Here is a 24,278-nt window from a genome sequence, read left to right on the forward strand (position 1 = left end):
TGACAATTTAGATTTCAGTTTGGACACATCCCACCCATATCTAACTCACTCTGCACATGTTACATCTGCCCCACCCTCAGTGCAGCATGGTTTTGCCCAGGTACACAGTTAGTCAGTTACAGTACCTTTTTTTGTGTACTTACAAATCTGAATCCGCCCGGTACAGTGTAGAGTGTTCCTCCCACATAAATTATTATCCAACTTCCATAGATATTCCCAAATTAGTCATTTTGCCTTAATTTGTCACAACCCTTTCCATGAGTCCTATCTAAAATGAAAGTTGACTTACTGTCCTTAAACAGGTGCTTGTTGCATTGGGTTGGATACAGGATCCTGATAGTCATATATAAATAAACTGTCCTCTTAACTCCATTTTTTTTATCTGCAGAACGGAGACGTCAGGTCACGTTGAGGCAGCTGCTGTTTGATGAATCTGGAACCTCAGCTTTGAGGCCTGATGAGATTCTAATCTCAGTCAATATTCCGTTCTCTAAGAAGGTACATTTATATACACAGCAAGTATCCAAAAACATAGAGGCCATTTATTAAGTATCTGCCACAAGGATGTATTAAGAATCACATCCAGGTACAGGGGCTCTGTTCTGCGTTCTGTATCCTATAGGCTGCACTGGATAACGCCACCTAAAGTGATGATAGATGCTAGGGCCAGGGTCTGGAATAGGTAAATGTCACAATATACTGTAGCAGCCCGCTTAGAAACCCATGAGAGCTGCTGTTGCAATCGTAAATGGGGGGACCGCCGCAGATCTCTCCTGTATCTCCTACAGAATAACACATCCAGGTAATGCTTATTCTTTGCAGACATTGTCCAGCTTTAGCAGAATTTTCACAAAATGTGTTTAATACATCTGCCCTGTAGTCTTTCTGCCTGTTGTAGGGATGGGTTTCACAGGCGAAACTGTGAGTGGCCATCGATGGTCACCAAATATGCTATGGGAGGCCATTGATGGTTTCACCCATTGGTGGTCATCCCTGTTATTTATGTGAATGACCCGCAGGCCAATCACAGCCTGGGGGCGTGGCTTCATGGGTGTCAGAGGCGGAGCTATGCTCCAAGTCCCAATACTTTAGAAAGAAAAATATTAGTTTATATTCGTTTATGCTGTGCCATCGATGGTAGGAAACTATCTGGTTCTTTCCCATCGATGGCAAAGGCATTGTCCACAAACTATTGATGATTAGGAATCATCGATGGCTGACGGCCATCCCTAGCCTGTTGTCCCAGCAATTCCCCTTGGTGATGAATAAACTGCAGCTGTCACTGACTGTTCCCGGTAGAACGCTGCAGGTCCTGGTTACATTCCTGCTTAGGGAATGCATGCTGACAAGCAAGATTATTTCTGCAGAAATTCACCAAAGTATGTACTAAGCAGAGGTGAGACAGGATTCCTCATAACGCTTGTGTCCTCGGGGGAGAGGCTGATTTATTAGGAGTGACGCTGCTTGGGGGGGTGAGGTGCATTAATAAAACAAGCTCCTATTAGCTTATACTCCGCAATACATAAAGTTCAGCGTTGGGCTAGTGCGACACAGGTGTTATCCACTGCGCCTGTATATGAAGGGTATTCACTACACGATCGGCTGTGAGCCCTATTACCGCCACATCACTGAGGTAACAATGCTGTCCTATTAGTAACATATAGGGGGTCATTCCGACCCGATCGCTCGCTGCAGTTTGTTGCAGCGATCGAGTCGGAACTGGCAGTCATCGGTGCCCAGCGATCGCCTCTGAGACAGAGGTGGTCGCTGGGCGGGAGGGGGCAGAACGGAGGCATTAAGCCGCTGTTTAGTAGGCGCGGTCCGGCCAATGCAGGCGTGGCTGGACCGTTGGGGGGGCGTGGAGCGGCGGCTGCGTGATGCCTCACGCAGCCGCTGCGGCCAGCGGCAGCGACACACAATTCCCGGCCAGCCGCAGGAGCTGAGCTGGCCGGGAGTTACTCCACAGATACAAAGATATCGCCTCTGTGCGATGCTTTTGTATTTGTGCGGAGGGGGGGGGGGGGGGGGGCGGCACTGACATGCGGGGCGGACTAGCCCTGTGCTGGGTGTCCCCCCGCATGTCTGAGTGCCTGATCGTAGCTGTGCTAGATTTAGCACAGCTACGATCAACTCGGAATGACCTCCATAAGCACGGGTGGGGTACAAGTGCTGTATTACCTTAGTCTAAGGTTTACATGGATGATTGTCCCGATACGCAGCTTCCGCCAATTTATAGTCATTGGTAGTCAATGGCTATGTCTAACCAGAAGCCAAGAGAACGCCCCAAATTCGGGAGTCTTCTGGTAAAATTCTGGGTGAGTGAGCAACTGTGGAAGATATAGGCCCTCATTCCGAGTTGATCGCTCGCTAGCTGCTTTTTGCAGCCGTGCACACGTATAGTCGCCGCCCACAGGGAGTGTATTTTCGCTTTGCACGTGTGCGATCGCATGTGCAGCCGAGTGGGATGAAAAAGTTTTAGTTTCTGAGTAGGTCAGAACTTACTCAGCCGCTGTGATCACATCAGCCTGTCCGGTCCCGGAATTGACGTCAGACACCCGCCCTGCCAACGCCTGAACACGCCTGCGTTTTCCCTACCACTCCTAGAAAACGGTCAGTTGACACCCATAAACGCCCTCTTTCTGTCAATCTCCTTGTGAACGGCTGTGCGAATGGAATCGTCGCTAGAAGCATTGCACAGCAACAATGCTGTTTGTACCCGTACGACGCGCGTGCGCATTGCGGTGCATGCGCAGTAGTAACCTGATCGCTGCTCTGCGAAAATCAGCAGCATGCGATCAACTCGGAATGAGGCCCATAGTTCCACATACACCTGGTCCGGGGCCGGTTCTTGCCCTTTTGATGCCCCGGGCGGGACATAGGGGTGTGGCTTCATACAGGGGGCGTGGTCAGTTACGCCCCCTGTACAGTAGACCCCTAGCGTCTGTGTCAGTCCCACAATGCTGTGCAGTGTGTGATGACGTCATCGCACACTGCACAGCAAAGGTCCTCTCCACGAAGGGAAACTAGACGCGTAGCGTCTAGTTCCCTTCACAGCGGGGGGGCAGCGGGCAGCGGGGGGCACAGCAGTAGCGGATCTTGCCATGGTGCGGCGCCCTCCGGATGGCGCCGGCGCCCTCCGGAAGGCGGCACCCCGGGCAAAAGTCCTACTTGCCTGTGGCAACATCCGCTACTGACCTGGTCCTATTCAGCCAGGTGACACAGAACATACTGTACATTGCAAGGTATTATGGGCCTAATTCAGACCTGATCGCAAAAGCAAAATCTTTCTCTAATGGGCAAAACCATGTGCACTGCAGGTGGGGCAGATGTAACATGTGCAGAGAGAGTTTGATTATTATGTTTCTGTGCAGGGTAAATACTGGCTGCTTTATTTTTACACTGCAATTTAGATTTCAGTTTGAACACACCCCATCCAAAGCTAACTTTCTCTGCACATGTTACATCTGCCCCACCTGCACTGCACATGGTTTTGCCCATTAGAGAAAACTTTTGCTGTTGCGATCAGGTCTGAGGGGGGTCATTCAGATCTGATCGCTGCTGTGTGTTTTCGCACAGCAGGCGATCAGATCCGAACTGCGTATGCACTGCACAGCGGCGGCGCGTTACACGGCTGCAACGGGCATCGGCTCCGTGCGACGGGATGGTGCGAAGGATCCATTTGCACGGGCGATCGCAAGGAGATTGACAGGAAGAGGCCGTTTGTGGGTGGCAACTGACCGTTTTCAGGGAGTGTCCAGGAAAACGCAGGTGGAATCAAGCATTTTCAGGGAGGGTGTCTGACGTCAATTCCGGTCCTGGACAGGCTGGCGCGATCGCAGCGGCTGAGTAAGTCCTGGGCTGCGCAGAGCCTGCATAAAATCAGTTTTTGCAGCTCTGCTACACATGCGTTCTCACACTTGCACAGGCCCTATATTGGTTATCTTTGTTGGTGACCCTGATAGTATACTCTCTTCAAATGGACATACACGACCTTGTCAAGAGTGCAAACCATCAGAAGTATGTAGAGAACGTAGAGGGGGAGGACAGAATAGCAGGATCAGCGTGGCCAGTGTCTTGAGACTTCTCCCCTTCCTCGTCATTACAGGGGAAGATGTAACACGTCTTCTCAAAGGTATTTTTCGAGTATTTTAACTCCTGGGGGTAAATTAACTAAAGGTTCTAAAAATGAAAAGTGGTGTTCTCCATAGCAACCAATCAGATTCTGTCTATCATTTCTCTATTGCATCCTAGAAAATGTTAGCCAGAATCTGATTGGTTGCTATGGAGAACATCACCACTTTTCATTTTTAGAAATGTATCCCTTGGTGTTTATTATGGAAGGAGTTTTGCTTATCGTGATGCCTTTGTGATATACTGTACCTTTTACTACTCTTACTGTATAACTTTTTGATTTTGTATATGTAAGCTGTCTCAGTCAATACAAATTGTTACTTATAAAATAAATGACACCATGTCCTGCGGTGTCTGGATGTGAGCCTGTAATATAAGGTGCCAGGTATGTTAGTTGCTAGACTCGGTTTTGGAATGAAGCCACAGACTTCCCTGTGTCTCATGTTCTTGTAATAGTGAATAGTGCTGCATACGGGTTGGGTTCCGTTGGTCACCATACCGACGCCAGGATCCCGGTTTCAAGATGGCCGGCACGGGGGGGGGGGGGGGGGGGGGAGACGACATAACGAAGCCCCTTCCGGGCTCACTGCGTTTGCCACCGGTTCTTTTCCCACTCTATGGGTGTCGTGGGAATAGTCCCTGTTGCCCGGCATGCCGACCGGTCAGCTATTCAGCGTTTGGGATCCCGGCGTCGGTATTGTGCTGATAAACAAACACACGAATATAAAATACAAGGACCTCACACTTTTATTCATGTGCTTGCAGTGGGAATTCGTGTCGGCGTTCCGGCAGGTGCAGAGCTGGGGAAGTACAGGCCCTGCCCACATCGCTGCGCTGAGGGTCATGCTGAGAGAGGGCACAGACTTAATTCTTTCCATGAACATCTATTATGGGGGCTCAGAATCTGCCTGTGTGTTTGCAAACAGCGTCAGCGAGCGACTTGTCGGTAGGTATGTATCAGAGGGTATATTTCTTGTATGGAAACAAGAAGGCCCAGGCGAAAAAATAACTCCTACTGTATTGTGGATATAAAGCTTATTTCATATCAGACTAGGCATATTAACAATGGTATTGGTAACAGTATGGGTTATGATCTCATGTATATATGTTTTTAATTGTATCAGCTATAGAAAACTCCAAACAGGCCTGAATGTTTACATTTATGCAAGAACTCATTAAGTTTCGGAGGATGTGGCTGGTAGACTTATTTCCAGAAGAGCGGGACCTGATGTCCTGTGTGCAATTTGCATGCCAAAGGAATGTGCCAATGTATTGTGTAAGTTGTGTCACCAGCAGGGGGCTGAATGGGAAATAGAAATTCACACGTGTAGGTTGTCTGAAGTCTAAGCTAAAGCAGGAAGCAGAAGATGAGATCCTGTGCTTATGTCCAGGGCAGTTTCTTGGGGCAGGCGATGAGTGCAACCGCACTGGGAGCCCGCCGTGGCACTAACTGTGGCTCCCTGCTTCCCCCTCCTATTTCTCCCAGAGTAACCCGTTCGGGGGGGGCGGAGTTTCACGGAACGATGCGTTTGCGTCGTTACGTCACGACGCAACCCCGTCACTCCGCGAAACTCCCCCCCCCCCCCCCCGAGCGGGGTACAGAGGGGGATCCAAGTTAGGAAGAGGGAAAGGCCGGCCGACTGGTGAGGCGGGCCGAAGAGCGGTAATCGCCTCTGTAAGTATTCTCTCTCTCTCTCTTTCTCTCAATGTGTTAAATGGGGACACCTGCCGTAATGTGTGAAATGCGGACTCTTGCCTGCCGTAGTGTGGGGATTTAATGTATCAAGGGCATTGCGGTGTGTGGCATAATATGGTGCAGGGGGCATTACTGTGTGGGGCTTAATATGGTAAAAAAAAAATTTCCTGTAGTGGTCGTGATCTGTTGGAGCAGGGTCAAAAACTGGATTGTGAGGTAGTCTTTACAGAGGAGGCCATGCCCATTTAAATGAGGCCACACCCATTTAGATGAGGCCACGCCCCCTTGCCGGTTGCGCGCGCAAGTTTGTTTTTTTCTCTAGGTGTGTGTGTGGGGGGGGGGCACATTTTTTTATGTCATTGGGGAGCGCATTTTTATATCTTGCACTGGGAGCCAAATTGGCTAGAAACAGCCCTGCTTATGTCATATTTCACACTACCCATGATGTCATCTCAATTTGCTGGACAGGAATGTTGTTCTGACAAAAGGGTCAGGCAATTATACCTGGTACCACGGAAGTAATTAAGGGGGAGATGTGCTAAGCAGTGGAAAGGGTGGAGAGGTTGCCCATGGCAACCAATCAGCATTAAAGTAACATTTCGAATTTGCATGCCATAAAATTATACAGAGCAGCTGATTGGTTGCCATGGGCAGCTTCTCCACTGGCTCACCTCTCCACTGCTTAGTACATCTCCTCCTAAATCTCAGACATTCTTTTTCTCCCTTCCCTGCACTATGAAAAGGAAGTATCCATCTCTGTGAGATAGGAAACTATGCAGCCTGTGTTATTCGATTAAGCTAGCTAAAACAGCTAGGATACCAAAATTGTATCAGGAGCGACCTTACTCCAAGGAACATTGCTCAATTCCGAGGTGATATATGAACAATGTTTTATCCTTTTTATTTTTTATGGGAAATTGTCTGTAACCTGTGTATGTCACACACTAGAGGCGGCGTTCGCCGCGCTTACCCCTGCGTGTCTGCTGGTCGGTGTTGCGGCCTCTGCCTTCGGTGGGCCACGGGCTCCGGTGTCTGGTTGGCACGGCTACCAGCGGTTCTCCGGGGCATGGGCGCCGCCATGACCCCCGGCATCACGTGGACGGGGGGCAGGTGACGTCATCAGACTGCTCCGCCAATCCAGCGCTGACGGGAGATTCAAAGTCAGACGCCGGACAGAGCTTCAGTGCCTGAGTATCGTCTTTCGCTGACGTAGATGCCAGTGCTCTTGTTCCCGGCAAGGATCCCTGCAGTCGTACCCCAGTTTCTCCGGGATTTCCAGCTGCCAGTTCACTGCTCCAGCTTCAGTGTATTCAGCAGCCGGTAATCTCTCTGCGTTCCAGTCATCCGTGCTCCTAGGAATCAGCGTCTCAAGTCTCCGTTCTCAAGTTCCATAATCCAACAGCGTCTAAAACCCCTGCACTTCAATTCCTCTCATCATCAGCGTCTCAAGTCTCCGTTCACAAGTTCTACAGATCCACAGCGTCAGAAACCCCTGCACTTCAATTCCTCACTTCATCAGCGTCTCAGTCTCCGTTCTCAAGTTCTACAAATCCACAGCGTCAGAAACCCCTGCACTTCAAATCCTCACATCATCAGCGTCTCAGTTTCCGTTCACAAGTTCTACAGATCCACAGCGTCTAAAACCTCTGCACTTCAAATCCTCACTTCATCAGCGTCTCAGTCTCCATTCACAAGTTCTACAGATCCACAGCGTCTAAAACCCCTGCACTTCATATCCTCACATCATCAGCGTCTCAGTCTCCGTTCCCAAGTTCTACAGATCCACAGCGTCTAAAACCTCTGCACTTCAAATCCTCACTTCATCAACGTCTCAGTCTCCGTTCACAAGTTCTACAGATCCACAGCGTCTAAAACCCCTGCTCTTCAGTTTCTCACATCATCAGCGTCTCTGTCACCATTCACAAGTTCTTCAACCATCCGTGCTAATAATCATCATTCATAAGTTCCACAGGTTATCAGTGACTTTTAAACATCACCCACAGTTTTCTTCAATTACCAGCATCCCCATTACTGCTCACTTAACCCTCCATTGGGTCTGGACTTTCCCTTCATTTATTTCGTTGACATTTGACTTTAAGTTGTTTTCTTTCGCAATAAAGCTCTTTCTTATTTCATCAAACTCCACTGTCAGGGTCCTGTATGAGGAGATCCTATATCAGACCCTCCCTTTTCCAACTCAGTAGTGGTTCCTCTTCCCAACCATCGGAAGAATGCCCGAGTTCACAACACCCTCAGTCTAGGCCAGTGACAATGTACACTTTTAAATAATCATATACTCTTTGTATGTCTTTTATGTAACTGCTTTGAAGGTATTCTTGAATTGAAAACTTCATTTCTAGTTCTGATATTCTGTGTTCTAAGACCTACAGCCTTTTGAAGCACATGCTACTGATTTTTAAAGGGTATATACTATAAGCGGAACCAAAGAGCCGCTGTGGGAGGAGTTCCTTCCTAGATTAATCCTCTTGGTGGTGGCAGACTGATATATTTTCTTGTTAGGATCATTTGTAAAACCTTAATGTCACGACCACCCGACTTGGATAGAATTCTGTGTGCGGACGTGTTTGTGACATGGATGCACACATCACATTTATCGTGTCCATTGTAGTGATGAGCGGGTTCGGTTTCTCGGAAACCGAACCCCCCCGAACTTCACGCTTTTTACACGGGTCCGAGGCAGACTCGGATCTTCCCGCCTTGCTCGGCTAACCCGAGCGCGCCCGAACGTCATCATCCCGCTGTCGGATTCTCGCGAGGCTCGTATTCTATCGCGAGACTCGGATTCTATATAAGGAGCCGCGCGTCGCCGCCATTTTCACACGTGCATTGAGATTGATAGGGAGAGGACGTGGCTGGCGTCCTCTTCGTTTAGATAGAGAGTGAGACACTTGATTTACTGGAGCATTAGGAGTACTCAGAGAGTGCAGAGTTTTGCTGATAGTTATACTAGTGACCACCAGTTTTATTTATTATTTAATATAATCCGTTCTCTGCCTGAAAAAAAACGATACACAGTCACATACCATATCTGTGCTCAGCCTCAGTGTGCTGCATGATAATATCATCTATGTATATCTGACTGTGCTGAGTAGTGCTCACTGCTCACACAGCTTAATTGTGGGGGAGACTGGGGAGCAGTTATAGCAGGAGTACATGTTTAACAGTGCACACTTTTGCTGCCAGAGTGCCAGTGTGACTGACCAGCAGTGACCACCAGTATATTGTCTGCCTGAAAAAGTTAAACACTCGTGTGGTGTTTTTTTTTTTTATTCTATAAACGCATTCTGCTGACAGTGTCCAGCAGGTCCGTCATTCATTATATTTCTATCTTCTTCATACTAGTAGTTTAGGAGTCTGCAGTGCTGACAGTGTCCAGCAGGTCCGTCATTATATAATATATACCTGTCCTGCAGTAGTGATATATATATATATTTTTTATATCATTATCATCCAGTCTATACTAGCAGACGCAGTACGGTAGTCCACGGCTGTAGCTACCTCTGTGTCGGCACTGGCAGTCGCTCGTCCATAATTGTATACCTACCTGTGGTGGTTTTTTTTTTTTTATATCTTCTTCATACTAGTAGTTTAGGAGTCTGCAGTGCTGACAGTGTCCAGCAGGTCCATCATTATATAATATATACCTGTCCTGCAGTAGTGATATATATATATTTTTTATATCATTATCATCCAGTCTATACTAGCAGACGCAGTACGGTAGTCCACGGCTGTAGCTACCTCTGTGTCGGCAGTCGCTCGTCCATAATTGTATACCTACCTGTGGTGGGTTTTTTTTTCTATCTTCTTCATACTAGTAGTTTAGGAGTCTGCAGTGCTGACAGTGTCCAGCAGGTCCGTCATTATATAATATATACCTGTCCTGCAGTAGTGATATATATATATTTTTCATATCATTATCATCCAGTCTATACTAGCAGACGCAGTACAGTAGTCCACGGCTGTAGCTACCTCTGTGTCGGCACTGGCAGTCGCTCGTCCATAATTGTATACCTACCTGTGGTGGGTTTTTTTTTTCTATCTTCTTCATACTAGTAGTTTAGGAGTCTGCAGTGCTGACAGTGTCCAGCAGGTCCGTCATTATACAATACATACCTGTCCTGCAGTAGTGATATATATATATTTTTTATATCATTATCATCCAGTCTATACTAGCAGACGCAGTACGGTAGTCCACGGCTGTAGCTACCTCTGTGTCGGCAGTCGCTCGTCATCCATAAGTATACTAGTATCCATCCATCTCCATTGTTTACCTGAGGTGCCTTTTAGTTGTGCCTATTAAAATATGGAGAACAAAAATGTTGAGGTTCCAAAAATAGGGAAAGATCAAGATCCACTTCCACCTCGTGCTGAAGCTGCTGCCACTAGTCATGGCCGAGACGATGAAATGCCATCAACGCCGTCTGCCAAGGCCGATGCCCAATGTCATAGTACAGAGCATGTAAAATCCAAAACACCAAATATCAGTAAAAAAAGGACTCAAAAATCTAAAATAAAATCGTCGGAGGAGAAGCGTAAACTTGCCAATATGCCATTTACCACACGGAGTGGCAAGGAACGGCTAAGGCCCTGGCCTATGTTCATGGCTAGTGGTTCAGCTTCACATGAGGATGGAAGCACTCAGCCTCTCGCTAGAAAAATGAAAAGACTTAAGCTGGCAAAAGCACAGCAAAGAACTGTGCATTCTTCGAAATCACAAATCCACAAGGAGAGTCCAATTGTGTCGGTTGCGATGCCTGACCTTCCCAACACTGGACGTGAAGAGCATGCGCCTTCCACCATTTGCACGCCCCCTGCAAGTGCTGGAAGGAGCACCCGCAGTCTAGTTCCTGATAGTCAGATTGAAGATGTCAGTGTTGAAGTACACCAGGATGAGGAGGATATGGGTGTTGCTGGGGAGGAAATTGACCAGGAGGATTCTGATGGTGAGGTGGTTTGTTTAAGTCAGGCACCCGGGGAGACACCTGTTGTCCGTGGGAGGAATATAACCATTGACATGCCTGGTGAAAATACCAAAAAAATCAGCTCTTCAGTGTGGAAGTATTTCAACAGAAATGCGGACAACATTTGTCAAGCCGTGTGTTGCCTTTGTCAAGCTGTAATAAGTAGGGGTAAGGACGTTAACCACCTCGGAACATCCTCCCTTATACGTCACCTGCAGCGCATTCATCATAAGTCAGTGACAAGTTCAAAAACTTTGGGCGACAGCGGAAGCAGTCCACTGACCGGTAAATCCCTTCCTCTTGTAACCAAGCTCACGCAAACCACCCCACCAACTCCCTCAGTGTCAATTTCCTCCTTCCCCAGGAATGCCAATAGTCCTGCAGGCCATGTCACTGGCAATTATGACGAGTCCTCTCCTGCCTGGGATTCCTCCGATGCATCCTTGCGTGTAACGCCTACTGCTGCTGGCGCTGCTGTTGTTGCTGCTGGGAGTCGATCGTCATCCCAGAGGGGAAGTCGTAAGACCACTTTTACTACTTCCACCAAGCAATTGACTGTCCAACAGTCCTTTGCGAGGAAGATGAAATATCACAGCAGTCATCCTGCTGCAAAGCGGATAACTGAGGCCTTGGCATCCTGGGCGGTGAGAAACGTGGTTCCGGTATCCATCATTACTGCAGAGCCAACTAGAGACTTGTTGGAGGTACTGTGTCCCCGGTACCAAATACCATCTAGGTTCCATTTCTCTAGGCAGGCGATACCGAAAATGTACACAGACCTCAGAAAAAGACTCACCAGTGTCCTAAAAAATGCAGTTGTACCCAATGTCCACTTAACCACGGACATGTGGACAAGTGGAGCAGGGCAGACTCAGGACTATATGACTGTGACAGCCCACTGGGTAGATGTATTGACTCCCGCCGCAAGAACAGCAGCGGCGGCACCAGTAGCAGCATCTCGCAAACGCCAACTCTTTCCTAGGCAGGCTACGCTTTGTATCACCGCTTTCCAGAATACGCACACAGCTGAAAACCTCTTACGGCAACTGAGGAAGATCATCGCAGAATGGCTTACCCCAATTGGACTCTCCTGTGGATTTGTGGCATCGGACAACGCCAGCAATATTGTGTGTGCATTAAATCTGGGCAAATTCCAGCACGTCCCATGTTTTGCACATACCTTGAATTTGGTGGTGCAGAATTATTTAAAAACCGACAGGGGCGTGCAAGAGATGCTGTCGGTGGCCAGAAGAATTGCGGCACACTTTCGGCGTACAGGCACCACGTACAGAAGACTGGAGCACCACCAAAAACGCCTGAACCTGCCCTGCCATCATCTGAAGCAAGAAGTGGTAACGAGGTGGAATTCAACCCTCTATATGCTTCAGAGGTTGGAGGAGCAGCAAAAGGCCATTCAAGCCTATACAACTGAGCACGATATAGGAGGTGGAATGCACCTGTCTCAAGCGCAGTGGAGAATGATTTCAACGTTGTGCAAGGTTCTGCAACCTTTTGAACTTGCCACACGTGAAGTCAGTTCAGACACTGCCAGCCTGAGTCAGGTCATTCCCCTCATCAGGCTTTTGCAGAAGAAGCTGGAGACATTGAAGGAGGAGCTAACACAGAGCGATTCCGCTAGGCATGTGGGACTTGTGGATGGAGCCCTTAATTCGCTTAACAAGGATTCACGGGTGGTCAGTCTGTTGAAATCAGAGCACTACATTTTGTCCACCGTGCTCGATCCTAGATTTAACACCTACCTTGGATCTCTCTTTCCGGCAGACACAAGTCTGCTGGGGTTCAAAGAACTGCTGGTGAGAAAATTGTCAAGTCAAGCGGAACGCGACCTGTCAACATCTCCTCCTTCACATTCTCCCGCAACTGGGGGTGCGAGGAAAAGGCTCAGAATTCCGAGCCCACCCGCTGGCGGTGATGCAGGGCAGTCTGGAGCGACTGCTGATGCTGACATCTGGTCCGGACTGAAGGACCTGACAACGATTACGGACATGTCGTCTACTGTCACTGCATATGATTCTCTCCCCATTGAAAGAATGGTGGAGGATTATATGAGTGACCGCATCCAAGTAGGCACGTCAGACAGTCCGTACTTATACTGGCAGGAAAAAGAGGCAATTTGGAGGCCCTTGCACAAACTGGCTTTATTCTACCTAAGTTGCCCTCCCACAAGTGTGTACTCCGAAAGAGTGTTTAGTGCCGCCGCTCACCTTGTCAGCAATCGGCATACGAGGTTACATCCAGAAAATGTGGAGAAGATGATGTTCATTAAAATGAATTATAATCAATTCCTCCGTGGAGACATTCACCAGCAGCAATTGCCTCCACAAAGTACACAGGGAGCTGAGATGGTGGATTCCAGTGGGGACGAATTGATAATCTGTGAGGAGGGGGATGTACACGGTGATATATCGGAGGATGATGATGAGGTGGACATCTTGCCTCTGTAGAGCCAGTTTGTGCAAGGAGAGATAAATTGCTTCTTTTTTGGTGGGGGTCCAAACCAACCCGTCATTTCAGTCACAGTCGTGTGGCAGACCCTGTCACTGAAATGATGGGTTGGTTAAAGTGTGCATGTCCTGTTTATACAACATAAGGGTGGGTGGGAGGGCCCAAGGACAATTCCATCTTGCACCTCTTTTTTCTTTAATTTTTCTTTGCGTCATGTGCTGTTTGGGGAGTAGTTTTTGGAAGGGCCATCCTGCGTGACACTGCAGTGCCACTCCTAGATGGGCCAGGTGTTTGTGTCGGCCACTTGGGTCGCTTATCTTAGTCACACAGCTACCTCATTGCGCCTCTTTTTTTCTTTGCGTCATGTGCTGTTTGGGGGGTGTTTTTTGGAAGGGCCATCCTGCGTGACACTGCAGTGCCACTCCTAGATGGGCCAGGTGTTTGTGTCGGCCACTTGGGTCGCTGAGCTTAGTCATCCAGCGACCTCGGTGCAAATTTTAGGACTAAAAATAATATTGTGAGGTGTGAGGTGTTCAGAATAGACTGAAAATGAGTGGAAATTATGGTTATTGAGGTTAATAATACTTTGGGATCAAAATGACCCCCAAATTCTATGATTTAAGCTGTTTTTTAGGGTTTTTTGAAAAAAACACCCGAATCCAAAACACACCCGAATCCGACAAAAAAAATTCGGTGAGGTTTTGCCAAAACGCGTTCGAACCCAAAACACGGCCGCGGAACCGAACCCAAAACCAAAACACAAAACACAAAAAATTTCCGGTGCTCATCACTAGTCCATTGCAGGAGCTCTTTTGTCTTGGCTCTTGTCTGCCCTCTTACGCTTTTGTCTCCGTGTGCTGGAGATCTGATACAGACTCAACTACTTGCTACTTCAGACGCTACACAAATGTTTTCAGATGAAGTCCTATGCTTCCGTCCAAGGCCATGGCCACAATGAACTTGAATAGGTCCTTAACGTGCAACAAGTCTAAATATGTTTGCTCTTTAGTCATTTCACATGAACTTTTTGATTTGGTTTTGTCAATTTTGTCTATTTGTTGAAAACTTACAGTACATAGCAATACGTGAGGTAGAAAATATGTATGACGTAAGACTTGTTTCTCACAGGCGCTGGAATGAAGCGATGCTTGATGAAGCTTGTAGATTATTCTTGGAAGAGATACCTCTACAGGAATCGCCCCTGGTTCCGATGTTGGATTACGAGAGAACTCTGACTATCAGCTTCTTGTTCAAGTTCTACCTCCAAGTGTCAAAGGAGCTAAAGAAAGAAATCCACTTTCCACACAATGACGCCTCTGTAAGTCGTAACTTGTTTGTTTGTGATTCAAAGACTAAACCATCCGTCACCCCAACCACAGACTGCAGATTGCAGATATGCTTTGTCTGCTCAGTCTCCAGGCTAGGGTTGTGCAGTGTTCAGCATTGTACCCTGTTGTGCCGGAACAATTGATAATGGAAGACTAAGGCCGGATATACATCTTAGCAACAAGCAATCGGGCCGATGGTCAGGATAATTTTACTTCGTCCTGCACCATGCCAGATTGCCCGTACACACTGCACGATGTAATGAACGACATTTAATTTCATATTTCATCAACATGCCCAACGCCGCATATGATGTTTTTTGATTGACCGTGCAGCACGGCCAACCAAAAGATCTCGTATGTGATCCGCGGTTAGTGCGCAATCTGGCATACACACTAAACGATATGACAATTTCTCGTTCCAGCCGATTAGGTGTGTACCCGACTTTAGGCATGCAATATCCGCTGCTACGCGGCACACCATGTTCTGCTGTGAATAGCATTGCCTTTGCAAATTTCCTGCTTAAACACGCAGAGAAAGAGCAGCTTGTGCATGCTGCCCATATTCAATTAGCCCCTTCGTTTATTTGTGATGAGGATTCCTTTTCCAGACCATGGTGCTGAGAGGAGAGAGGGGAGAGCAGTGGCAGAAGTCCCGGAGACAATGGAGTCGGTTGCCACCGGGCTCCAGCCGTGAAGGGGGCACCTTCTCCATTGCCTCTAGGGCACATCAGTCACTGTGTGCGCCACCCACTTACAGTGAGTGTATGAGCACTGGCACTCAGCACTGCACAGTGGCATCTGCATCTTTCATTAATTGAAGGGGCTGGCGGTGTCTGCCGGCAGTTTGCCTAACCCGTGACATCCCAGCTGCTCCTCCAAACCTTATAAAAAGGCATTGCACCATTGATTTCCCATATACCCGAGTCTGTGGAATAACAACCGTCCCACAACCCTCACTCCCTTAATCCCAGGCACTTTGAAATGTGAGATCTGTTTGTAACAACCTCATATCTGTTAAAGATCTTTTCATTTCAAAACACCTCCACCTTCTTGCTAGTACACAAACATGGCTTGCCTCCCGTGACACCATATATCCTGTATATCCCCTGGGGGACTTTTTCTCAGCCACGCTCCCCATCCAGGAAATAGACAAGGTGATAGAACCTACTTTCTCCACACTGCACCTTCAGAGTCATATACCTAGAACCCCCCTTGTGTATTTTCTTATCTACACTTTGTATTACTGTCATTGAGTGTGCCCCAGGTCCGGTTTCCCAGTTCCTTGACAAATCCATTCTCCATTAATTTCATCCAGTAATCAAAGACGAAGTCTTTGCACTCATCTCATCATCTCACCTACAACCTGTCCCCTTAACCCCAACTTCTCCATTCCCTCAGCCTCTACCCTCCTTTTTATCCCCTCGACATTGCCTCTATACTACCTGTGCACTTTGTGTACAACCTTCTCTGTCACTTTCGCTCTTCTGTTCCCCTCTCTCTGTAATCACACTTCTGCCCCAACATTCTACTGAGACTGCACTCACAAAAGTGATCAATGTTCTACTTACAGGAAAGGCTAAGGTCGTCGCATGTCATAGATTCGGGTTTTCTGGAACCGATGTGATTTCAGTGCAATTTGTTTGAAGTAAAGCCAGATTGGAGAGCTAATTCACTCATTGGACCTCCAATGCCACACCTACACTGACAACACCAAATCTGGCTCTTCTCTTCTGTACTGTCTTGTATAACCCCAAGCAGTCTCCACATGGATGTCCTAATGTTGCCTAAAGCTGACCATGTCCAAAACGGAGATCTACATTTTCCCCACCTCTCTGCAAATATTTCACCATTAATAACGCCACACTTTCTTAAGTCTCCTGAGTAATGCCAGAATACATCCTTTTCTTACCCAGAATGCTCACAATACTCTTATTCATGTTCATTTCCCACCTTGACTTCTGTAACCTCCCCCTTTATGGCATTCCACTCACCCATCTATACATGCTTTGATCCATCTTAATTGGCGCAGCAAGACTGATCATCCTCTCCGACTGTTCCTCACCTGCTGGCTGCCTGTTTCCTCCAGAATCCAGTTCGAATGAGTGTCCCTTGCCCAGTATTGGACTGTGGCATGGAGGGCCCACCGGGATAATGCAGTGGTAGGGGCCCATGTGGCAAGCCATTACAGAGGCATGGTTAACCATTTGAGAGTGCTTAGGTCCTTGATAATTATATACAGTAAATACTGATAGTCCATGCATGATAATGCACCAGATTAATAACAGCAATCCCCTGTAGAAAAATATGCAGTAGCATATGTATAGTGCATAATTCAAGTGCACCTGATTCCTAGAGGAGGGGATGGGCCTTCAGGTAGTAGGGCCCACAGGTGTTTCCTATGTACCCCTGTGGGCCAGCCCGACCCTGCCCATACCTACAAAGCCTCCGCACACCACCACCTTGTCATACATCTCATATCTCATATGGGTGTAGTAGGGTATGCCAGCGGGCGGGCTCCCGGCGACCAGCATACCGGCGCCGGAATACCGACAGCTGGGCGAGCACAAATGATTCCCTTGCGGACTCGCTGCGCTCACCACGCTGCGGGCCCGGTGGCGAGCTATGTGCGCCACGCTATCTATTCTCCCTCCAGGGGGGTCGTGGACCCCCAAGAGCGAGAAAAGGTGTAGTATGCCGGCTGTCGGGATTCCGGCGTTGGTATACTGTGCGCCGGGATCCCGGCAGCTGGCAAACTGAAGACCACCCTCTCATATCATTCTGCTACATGTTAACCATATCAAAGGTGTACGGGCAATCCAGTTAACCTAGCATGTTAACCTGGCACTAACATTCCGGAATAAACATAGATGCTGTCGATTCTGTGATTACTTCCCCTCGCTCGCACCTGCTGCTGCCCACTTATGGTAGTCCCAGTAGCACTCGATCAGACTCTCCCATAGTCCTCAAATGTTTAAATGCTCTCTAAGCACCCTCTCTTTTAGACTGCCCTACTTCCACCTAGACAAACCAGACCGATGCACCCTTAGGACTACCCCATTCGCTCCTCTTGCTTCAGCTTCCAATTAGAATGCATGCTGTCTTTCGGGCAGCACCTCCCTTATTCTGTCTGCATTCATACTGTCTACCTTGCATGTTTTCCAGTATGTATGTACAGTATGTATGCATGTTTGAATGTATGCATGATGTACCTGTTTTCCCCCACTGGGTGACGCTATGGAGCACTGTGGGCCTTGCAAATCTATGATAATAATATTAATGAACCCTGAATTCAATAAAGACTATTCCTTTCTCCCCCCCTGTTTTTTGGAACTACCTACCCGAATCATTTAATTCTAGAACCTTAGATTCTAGTAGATCTTTGAAAACTTCTGTCTTTTACCTGTACAGAAGACCACCCTGTCGGGGTGTAGTACGGTATGCCGGCGCTCGGGCTCCCGGCGACCAGCATACCGGCGCCGGGAGCCCGACTGCCGGCATACCGACAGCGTGGCGAGCGCAAAGGAGCGCAAAGGAGCCCCTTGCGGGCTCGCTGCGCTCGCCATGCTGCGCTCGCCATGCTGCGCTCGCCACGCAGCGGGCACGGTGGCGCGCTATGCGCGCCACACTATTTTATTCTCCCTCCAGGGGGGTCGTGGACCCCCACGAGGGAGAATAGTTGTCGGTATGCTGGGTGTCGGGATTCCGGCGCCGGTATACTGTGCGCCGGGATCCCGACATTCGGCATACAGAAGACCACCCTGTCGCACTGCTTGATGTAATTTGTCTATATTAGGTAGAACTGTATAGAAATTATCCACACCATACTGGTGACTCTCAGTGTGTCTCACCTTGGTAAAACACTTTATAGACACATAGTGGTAATGTTAAAGTAATGACTTGTATTTGGCGTTCCTGAGACCTATTGTCATCACTCATCACCCATCATTCCGCAGGGACCTGCTGTATACTGTACACCTGTAGACTTGTCCTTTATCATTTTGAATGTTTATTCCCTTGTCCAGGACATTCGCAGCGCAAGATCCGCATCAAGCAACAAAACGAACACAACAAAAGACTTGCAGGAGAGGATGTCCAACGGCTTCCATATTGACCAAGTATGTATTATTGCGCATGTCATTAACAGTAATACACGAGTGATGTGAATACGTTTTTGAACAGCTATAAAATATACTATCTGTATCAGGGTTGGCCATCCACCATCGATACTTAGCAACCAGCAATGGCCGATGGCAAGGTAACGCACTTCATACGCTATGCTATGTGAACATCACCTGTCACCTTAACTCGGTGCTTAAACCGGTGAATACATATTTTTTACAGATAAAAAAAAATATGCTGGTCTTCATTACGTGTCTCAGGGCCGTCTTAACAACCTTGTGGGCTCTGGGCAATGCAATTCACTGGGGAATACATTTTACAAATATTACTGCCCACGGCTGCAAGCTCAAGGAGGGGGGGGGGGGGGGGGATTATTATTGCCTGTGGCTGCAAGATTCGGGGAGGGTGTGCTGGGTGTTACTGCATTTATGTATATAAACACTTCCCTGTCTAGAAATATACACACACATACATGTCATAGAAAACTATTGTGAGATTTCTAAAAATATGTGTTTACCAGCAAGCCCCCCGCCCCTCCCCCTCCGCCTTCTCCTCTGGTCCCATGGGGACAGCAGCACAAAGTAAATGCTCCTTCTTTATAGCAGCACAGCAGGTTTTACTCACTGAGCCAGCGCTGGCTTCCCTGCAGCCCGGCCTCCGGACCACAAATAATTGTGGGCCAAGCAGCGGATCCCTTCGGACAACCCAACCCCACTAAACTGAGATAGGAGTGAGCACTGAGCAGGACACATACTGTATGAATCTCATGTTCCCGGTGGCCCAGTCCACGGCTACAAGCTCTTGGCGACGGGCCCCGTAGGATCGTGAGGCTCTTGGGCAACTGCCCATTAAGCCCATACAAAGAGATGGCCCTTGCCTGGAACATTTAATGACATACAGTACAGTGTGCAGATGATTTATTTACCCATGACCCAGGGAATTTACTGGGATAACAAGCAGTAGAAAGACTAAAGGGCCCTACACATTGGCCGATCCGCCGCCGAGCTGCCCGATGGCGGATACGGCCGACGGCGGACCCGGCGACGGAGAGGCAGTGACGGGGGAGTGAAGTTTCTTCACTCCCCCCGTCACCCGGCTGCATTGAATTGCAGGCAAATATGGACGAGATCGTCCATATTGGCCTGCATGTACAGCCGACGGGGGACCAGCGATGAATGAGCGCGGGGCTGCGCATCGTTCATCGCTGGTGCCTCCACACTCTTAAAGATATGAACATTATCTCGTTCATTTATGAACGAGATCGTTCATATCTTTGACTGATGTCGGCCAGTGTGTAGGGCCTATTAGGGGCCCATTTATCAAGAATCGCATATTGCATGCGATCTGGGCAGCATCTTACCGCCCAGGATGGCATTACAATATGTGATCCTATCAGCAGCATGTATCATCCTGCATATGCAGGGACAAGGGCTCTGAAAGGAGCCCGTCCCTGCGATGTGCCGAGCGGGGTGGCCGGGCCTCTGAGCATGCGCAGTCATAGTGACAGCCATGCACAGGAGCCATTTCCGGCGGAGGGTTCCTGTGGAACCCTGCCGGAACTACATCCCGCAATATGTAGCCCATAAGCTACAATAGGCTACCAGAATCAGGATATTGATACGTCGGGCAGGCTGCAGACAACAATGGAGGGAAGGCTGCGGGCAGAAATGGAAGGATCGCAGCTGGTATCTCCGATACCTGCTGTGATCCCTCCTTCATACATTCTGGGGATACCTAGTATTTGCCGTCAGCCGCCGAAAACACCCGCAAATACTTTTTGATAAATGAGCCTCTAAGGATCTTTGGAAGCAGCACCAATGTGACAATACTGTAATGCTGCAGGAGGCATCTGAGGGGAAAAAAGTGCCTCCTGCCGTCATCACAGACCTGAGTGCTGCGTCCTAATACACAGCATCTGATCATCTGAAAGACAGACCGCCATCAGAGCAACCCTAAGATTACTCGGGAGAAACACAGACCCTGGCCCCGCCACTCCCCTATAACGCTGCGCAGCACTGCCCCCCTAACAGTCACAGCCTATATCCACCAGACTGCGTCTCAGGTGGCACTGCATGCAGAGCAGGCCATGCACAGGTGCCCCACCATCGCAGATGTACACAAAGCATAAGGTTTGGGGGATTGTACGGGATTGCAATATTTTATCTGGGCCTGGAATAAACCATTTACTGTGACTGCTCTGTGTCCCCTCCCCGGCAGGATGAAGTCCAGAGTCATCTATATGATGAAGACAATGAGCAGCCGTCAGTGCACAAAGCAGTGCTACACACCATTGTGGAAGAGGAGTGTGAGGATGGTGACACATCAGCTGTGGAAGGAGAATATTTTCTGGCATTAGTGACCAGCCGCCGGCATCATGCTAAGATCACGTGAGCGGCTTTGCTGTGGATGCGGGATTTGTGCCAATGCCTTGTTTGCTTTTATAACTGCAGCGGGTTCTTATTATAAATCTCCACATTGCATATGGAAGGCTTTAAGTTTCACTTACCGTAGCTCCGAACCCGCCGCGTTTTTGTTTGCATCCCCATAGGAAATATGAGTCCAGGGTGAGAACGGGGCCGCAAGTTCAGCTGCCATTTTGATGTTTTACACTGTTGCAACAACAATTCGCCACCCTCACGCTTATGGAATTGATCCCTTGGGGGTCTATTCATGAAGCAGTGAAAAGAGTGGAGAAGTGAGCCAGTGGAGAAGTTGCCCATGACAACCAATCGGTGTTGAGGTAACATTTATAAAGTGCATTCTATAAAATTATACGTAGCAGCTGATTGGTTGCCATGGGCAACTTCTCCACAGGCTCACTTCTCCACACTTTTCACTGCTTCAGGAATAGACCCCTTAGTGTTTTGTAGCCATTATATATGTGTTTGTCATCCATTCTTCCTGATTACGCCTCTATTGTGCCCTTCAGCAAAGATTCAGCTGCACAGTAGCCCTTATATCTTAGGTAAAATCAATGATATGCTGGATTTTCACAGATTCAGAACGCAGCCCCACAGACAGGCTCATAAGGCTGTATCGGGTGTAGTATGGCTGACCGGCGGTCTCCTGACCGCCGGTCAGCTTACCGACGCCGGGATCCCGGCAGCTTACTGACGCCGGGATCCCGGCGGGGAGGTGCGAGTGCAGCAAGCCCCTTGCGGGCTGTTGGTCGGCATGCCGACCATCGGGATACTGAGCCGGCGGGATGGTGGAGGAGGTCATGTGACTGTCGGTCAGCAGACCGGCGGTCACATGAATACCACCCGCTGTATCACGTAAAAAAAAAGTGAAAGTGGTTTGGAATATACCGCTTGCCTTCGCTGCATATTTTCTACAACTCTTTTTGCGTAATTTTAATGAAATGCGATGCCGGGACAGACCTTACACTAAAGTGCTGGAGATGTATCTCACTTTTCCGAACTGAGGAACATGTCCAGCTCCAGGGTTATGACTTCTTCTTCAACTTCCCAAATCATCCTATGTCCTTCTTGTAGACATGTGCCCAAAACTGTACCTCACACATGATATGTGGTATGGGAAGTGACTCTTATAGCTGTACAATGAGGTTTGCATCATGGGGGTAATTCCAAGTTGATTGCAGCAGGAATTTTTTTAGCAGTTGGGCAAAACCATGTGCACTGCAGGGGAGGCAGATTTAACATGTGCAGAGAGAGTTAGATTTGGGTGTGGTGTGTTCAATCTGCAATCTAAATTGCAGTGTAAAAATAAAGCAGCCAGTATTTCCCCTGCACAGAAACAAAATAACCCACCCAAATCTAACTCTCTCTGCAAATGTTATATCTGCTCCCCCTGCAGTGCACATGGTTTTGCCCAACTGCTAAAAAATATCCTGCTGCGATCAACTTGGAATTACCCCCCATGTACATGTATTATGGATCCCAGGAGTTATCAGCCTTTGCAGCAGCTGCCTGACATTCAGTGTTGCTACCTTGGTTTATATGTTTATAGGGGGTCATTCCGAGTTGATCGCACGCTGCCGATTTTCGCAGCGCAGCGATCAGGTTACTACTGCGCATGCGTATGCACCGCAATGCGCACGCGCGTGTATTGGTACAAACAGCATCGTTGCTGGGCAATGCTTCTAGCGACTAATCCATTCGCACAGGTGATCGCAAGGAGATTGACAGGAAGAGGGCGTTTATGGGTGTCAACTGACCGTTTTCTGACAGTGTTTGGGAAAACGCAGGCGTGTCCAGGCGTTTGCAGGGCGGGTATCTGACGTCAATTCCGTGACCGGACAGGCTGAAGTGATCGCAAGGGCTGAGTAAGTTCAGAGCTACTCAGAAACTGCAAAAAACGTTTTCGTCCCACTCGGCTGCACATGCGATCGCACACTTTCAATGCGAAAATACACTCCACCGTGGGCAGCGACTATGTGTTTGCCTGGCTGCAAAAAGTAGCTAGCAAGCGATCAACTCGGAATGAGGGCCATAGTATCCTGCATTATGTACTAGATTGTATCATTTCTATCTGTATTTTATAATTACACAGATTCTTCAGCACTATATATTATAGTCACTCACATCAATCCTTGCCACAGTGGAGCTTACACTTTATGGGCCTAATTCAGACCTGGACGCTCCTCTGTGAGTTTGCAGAGGTTTGTGATCGGATAGTTGCTGCCAAGACAGAGTGAAAAACCGCCCCGTGCAAGTCTGCGTACGCCGTGCGAAAAGCTTTGCAAACCCCTTTCAGCTGCAAATCCGTTCTCGCCTCACTCACCATAGGATGTTTTTTCCAGTTTGCGCAGTCTGTGCGTAGCCCAGGACATACTCCTACAGTGCGATACAGGCTGATCGGGGCCGGAGCTGATGTCACACACCTGCCCTGGAAACGCTTGGGAATGCCTGCGTTTTTCCTGAATTAGGCTCTATGGGGTACATTTACTAAGCAGTGATAAGAGTGGAGAAGTGAGCCAATGGAGAAGTTTCCCCATCAACCAATCAGCAGCTCTGTATAATTTTATAGTATGCAAATTATAGTTACTTCAGTGCTGATTGGTTGTCATGGGCACTTCTCGGCTGGCTCACTTCTCTGCTCTTATCACTGCTTAGTAAATGTCCCCCTATGTTCCCTATCACAGTGGTTCCCAAACGTGGTCGTCTAGTCATCCCAACTGGCCAGGTATTAGGGATATCCCTGCTTGTGCACAGGTGGTATAATCAAACTGCCTGAGGTACGAAGGAAGTCATTTATACCTAAGCATGGATTTCCTTAAAACCTGGACTGTTGGGGTGCCTGGAGGAACGCGTTTGGGAACCTCTGCACAATCACATGGATTTATGGGGGTTATTCAGACTTCTTAGCAGTTTTTGCTGAAATAGCAAAAACTGCTAAGGAACAAATCGCAAGCTGGGGGCTGGCCGGCACAGGGCAAGGACGCCCAGCATGTATGGCGCCACCCTGCATTGCGATCGCAATTCAATCGGGAAGCGTTTTCTGCTCCACTCCCAACGCCGCGGTGCCCCCTCACAAATGCTTGCCACCTGTCAATCATAATGCGATCGCATCCTTCCAGGTTACGATCGCATTCAG

The 24,278-nt window shown here is 48.4% G+C and overlaps 1 protein-coding gene across 1 annotated transcript in view; it reads left to right on the forward strand.

The window, feature by feature from the left end:
- LOC134944353 (aldehyde oxidase 2-like) overlaps positions 1 to 24,278 on the forward strand; it is a 183,723-nt gene that overhangs the window by 72,543 nt on the left and 86,902 nt on the right. The window contains exons 6-10 of the mRNA XM_063932933.1: positions 389 to 498; positions 4,897 to 5,081; positions 14,404 to 14,593; positions 18,626 to 18,718; positions 20,940 to 21,109. Of these exons, the coding sequence (XP_063789003.1) occupies positions 389 to 498; positions 4,897 to 5,081; positions 14,404 to 14,593; positions 18,626 to 18,718; positions 20,940 to 21,109 (748 nt within the window). The remainder of the gene's footprint in view (positions 1 to 388; positions 499 to 4,896; positions 5,082 to 14,403; positions 14,594 to 18,625; positions 18,719 to 20,939; positions 21,110 to 24,278) is intronic.

The sequence above is a fragment of the Pseudophryne corroboree genome, chromosome 7, assembly GCF_028390025.1.
Source record: "Pseudophryne corroboree isolate aPseCor3 chromosome 7, aPseCor3.hap2, whole genome shotgun sequence".
Classification (NCBI taxonomy): Eukaryota; Metazoa; Chordata; class Amphibia; order Anura; family Myobatrachidae; genus Pseudophryne; species Pseudophryne corroboree.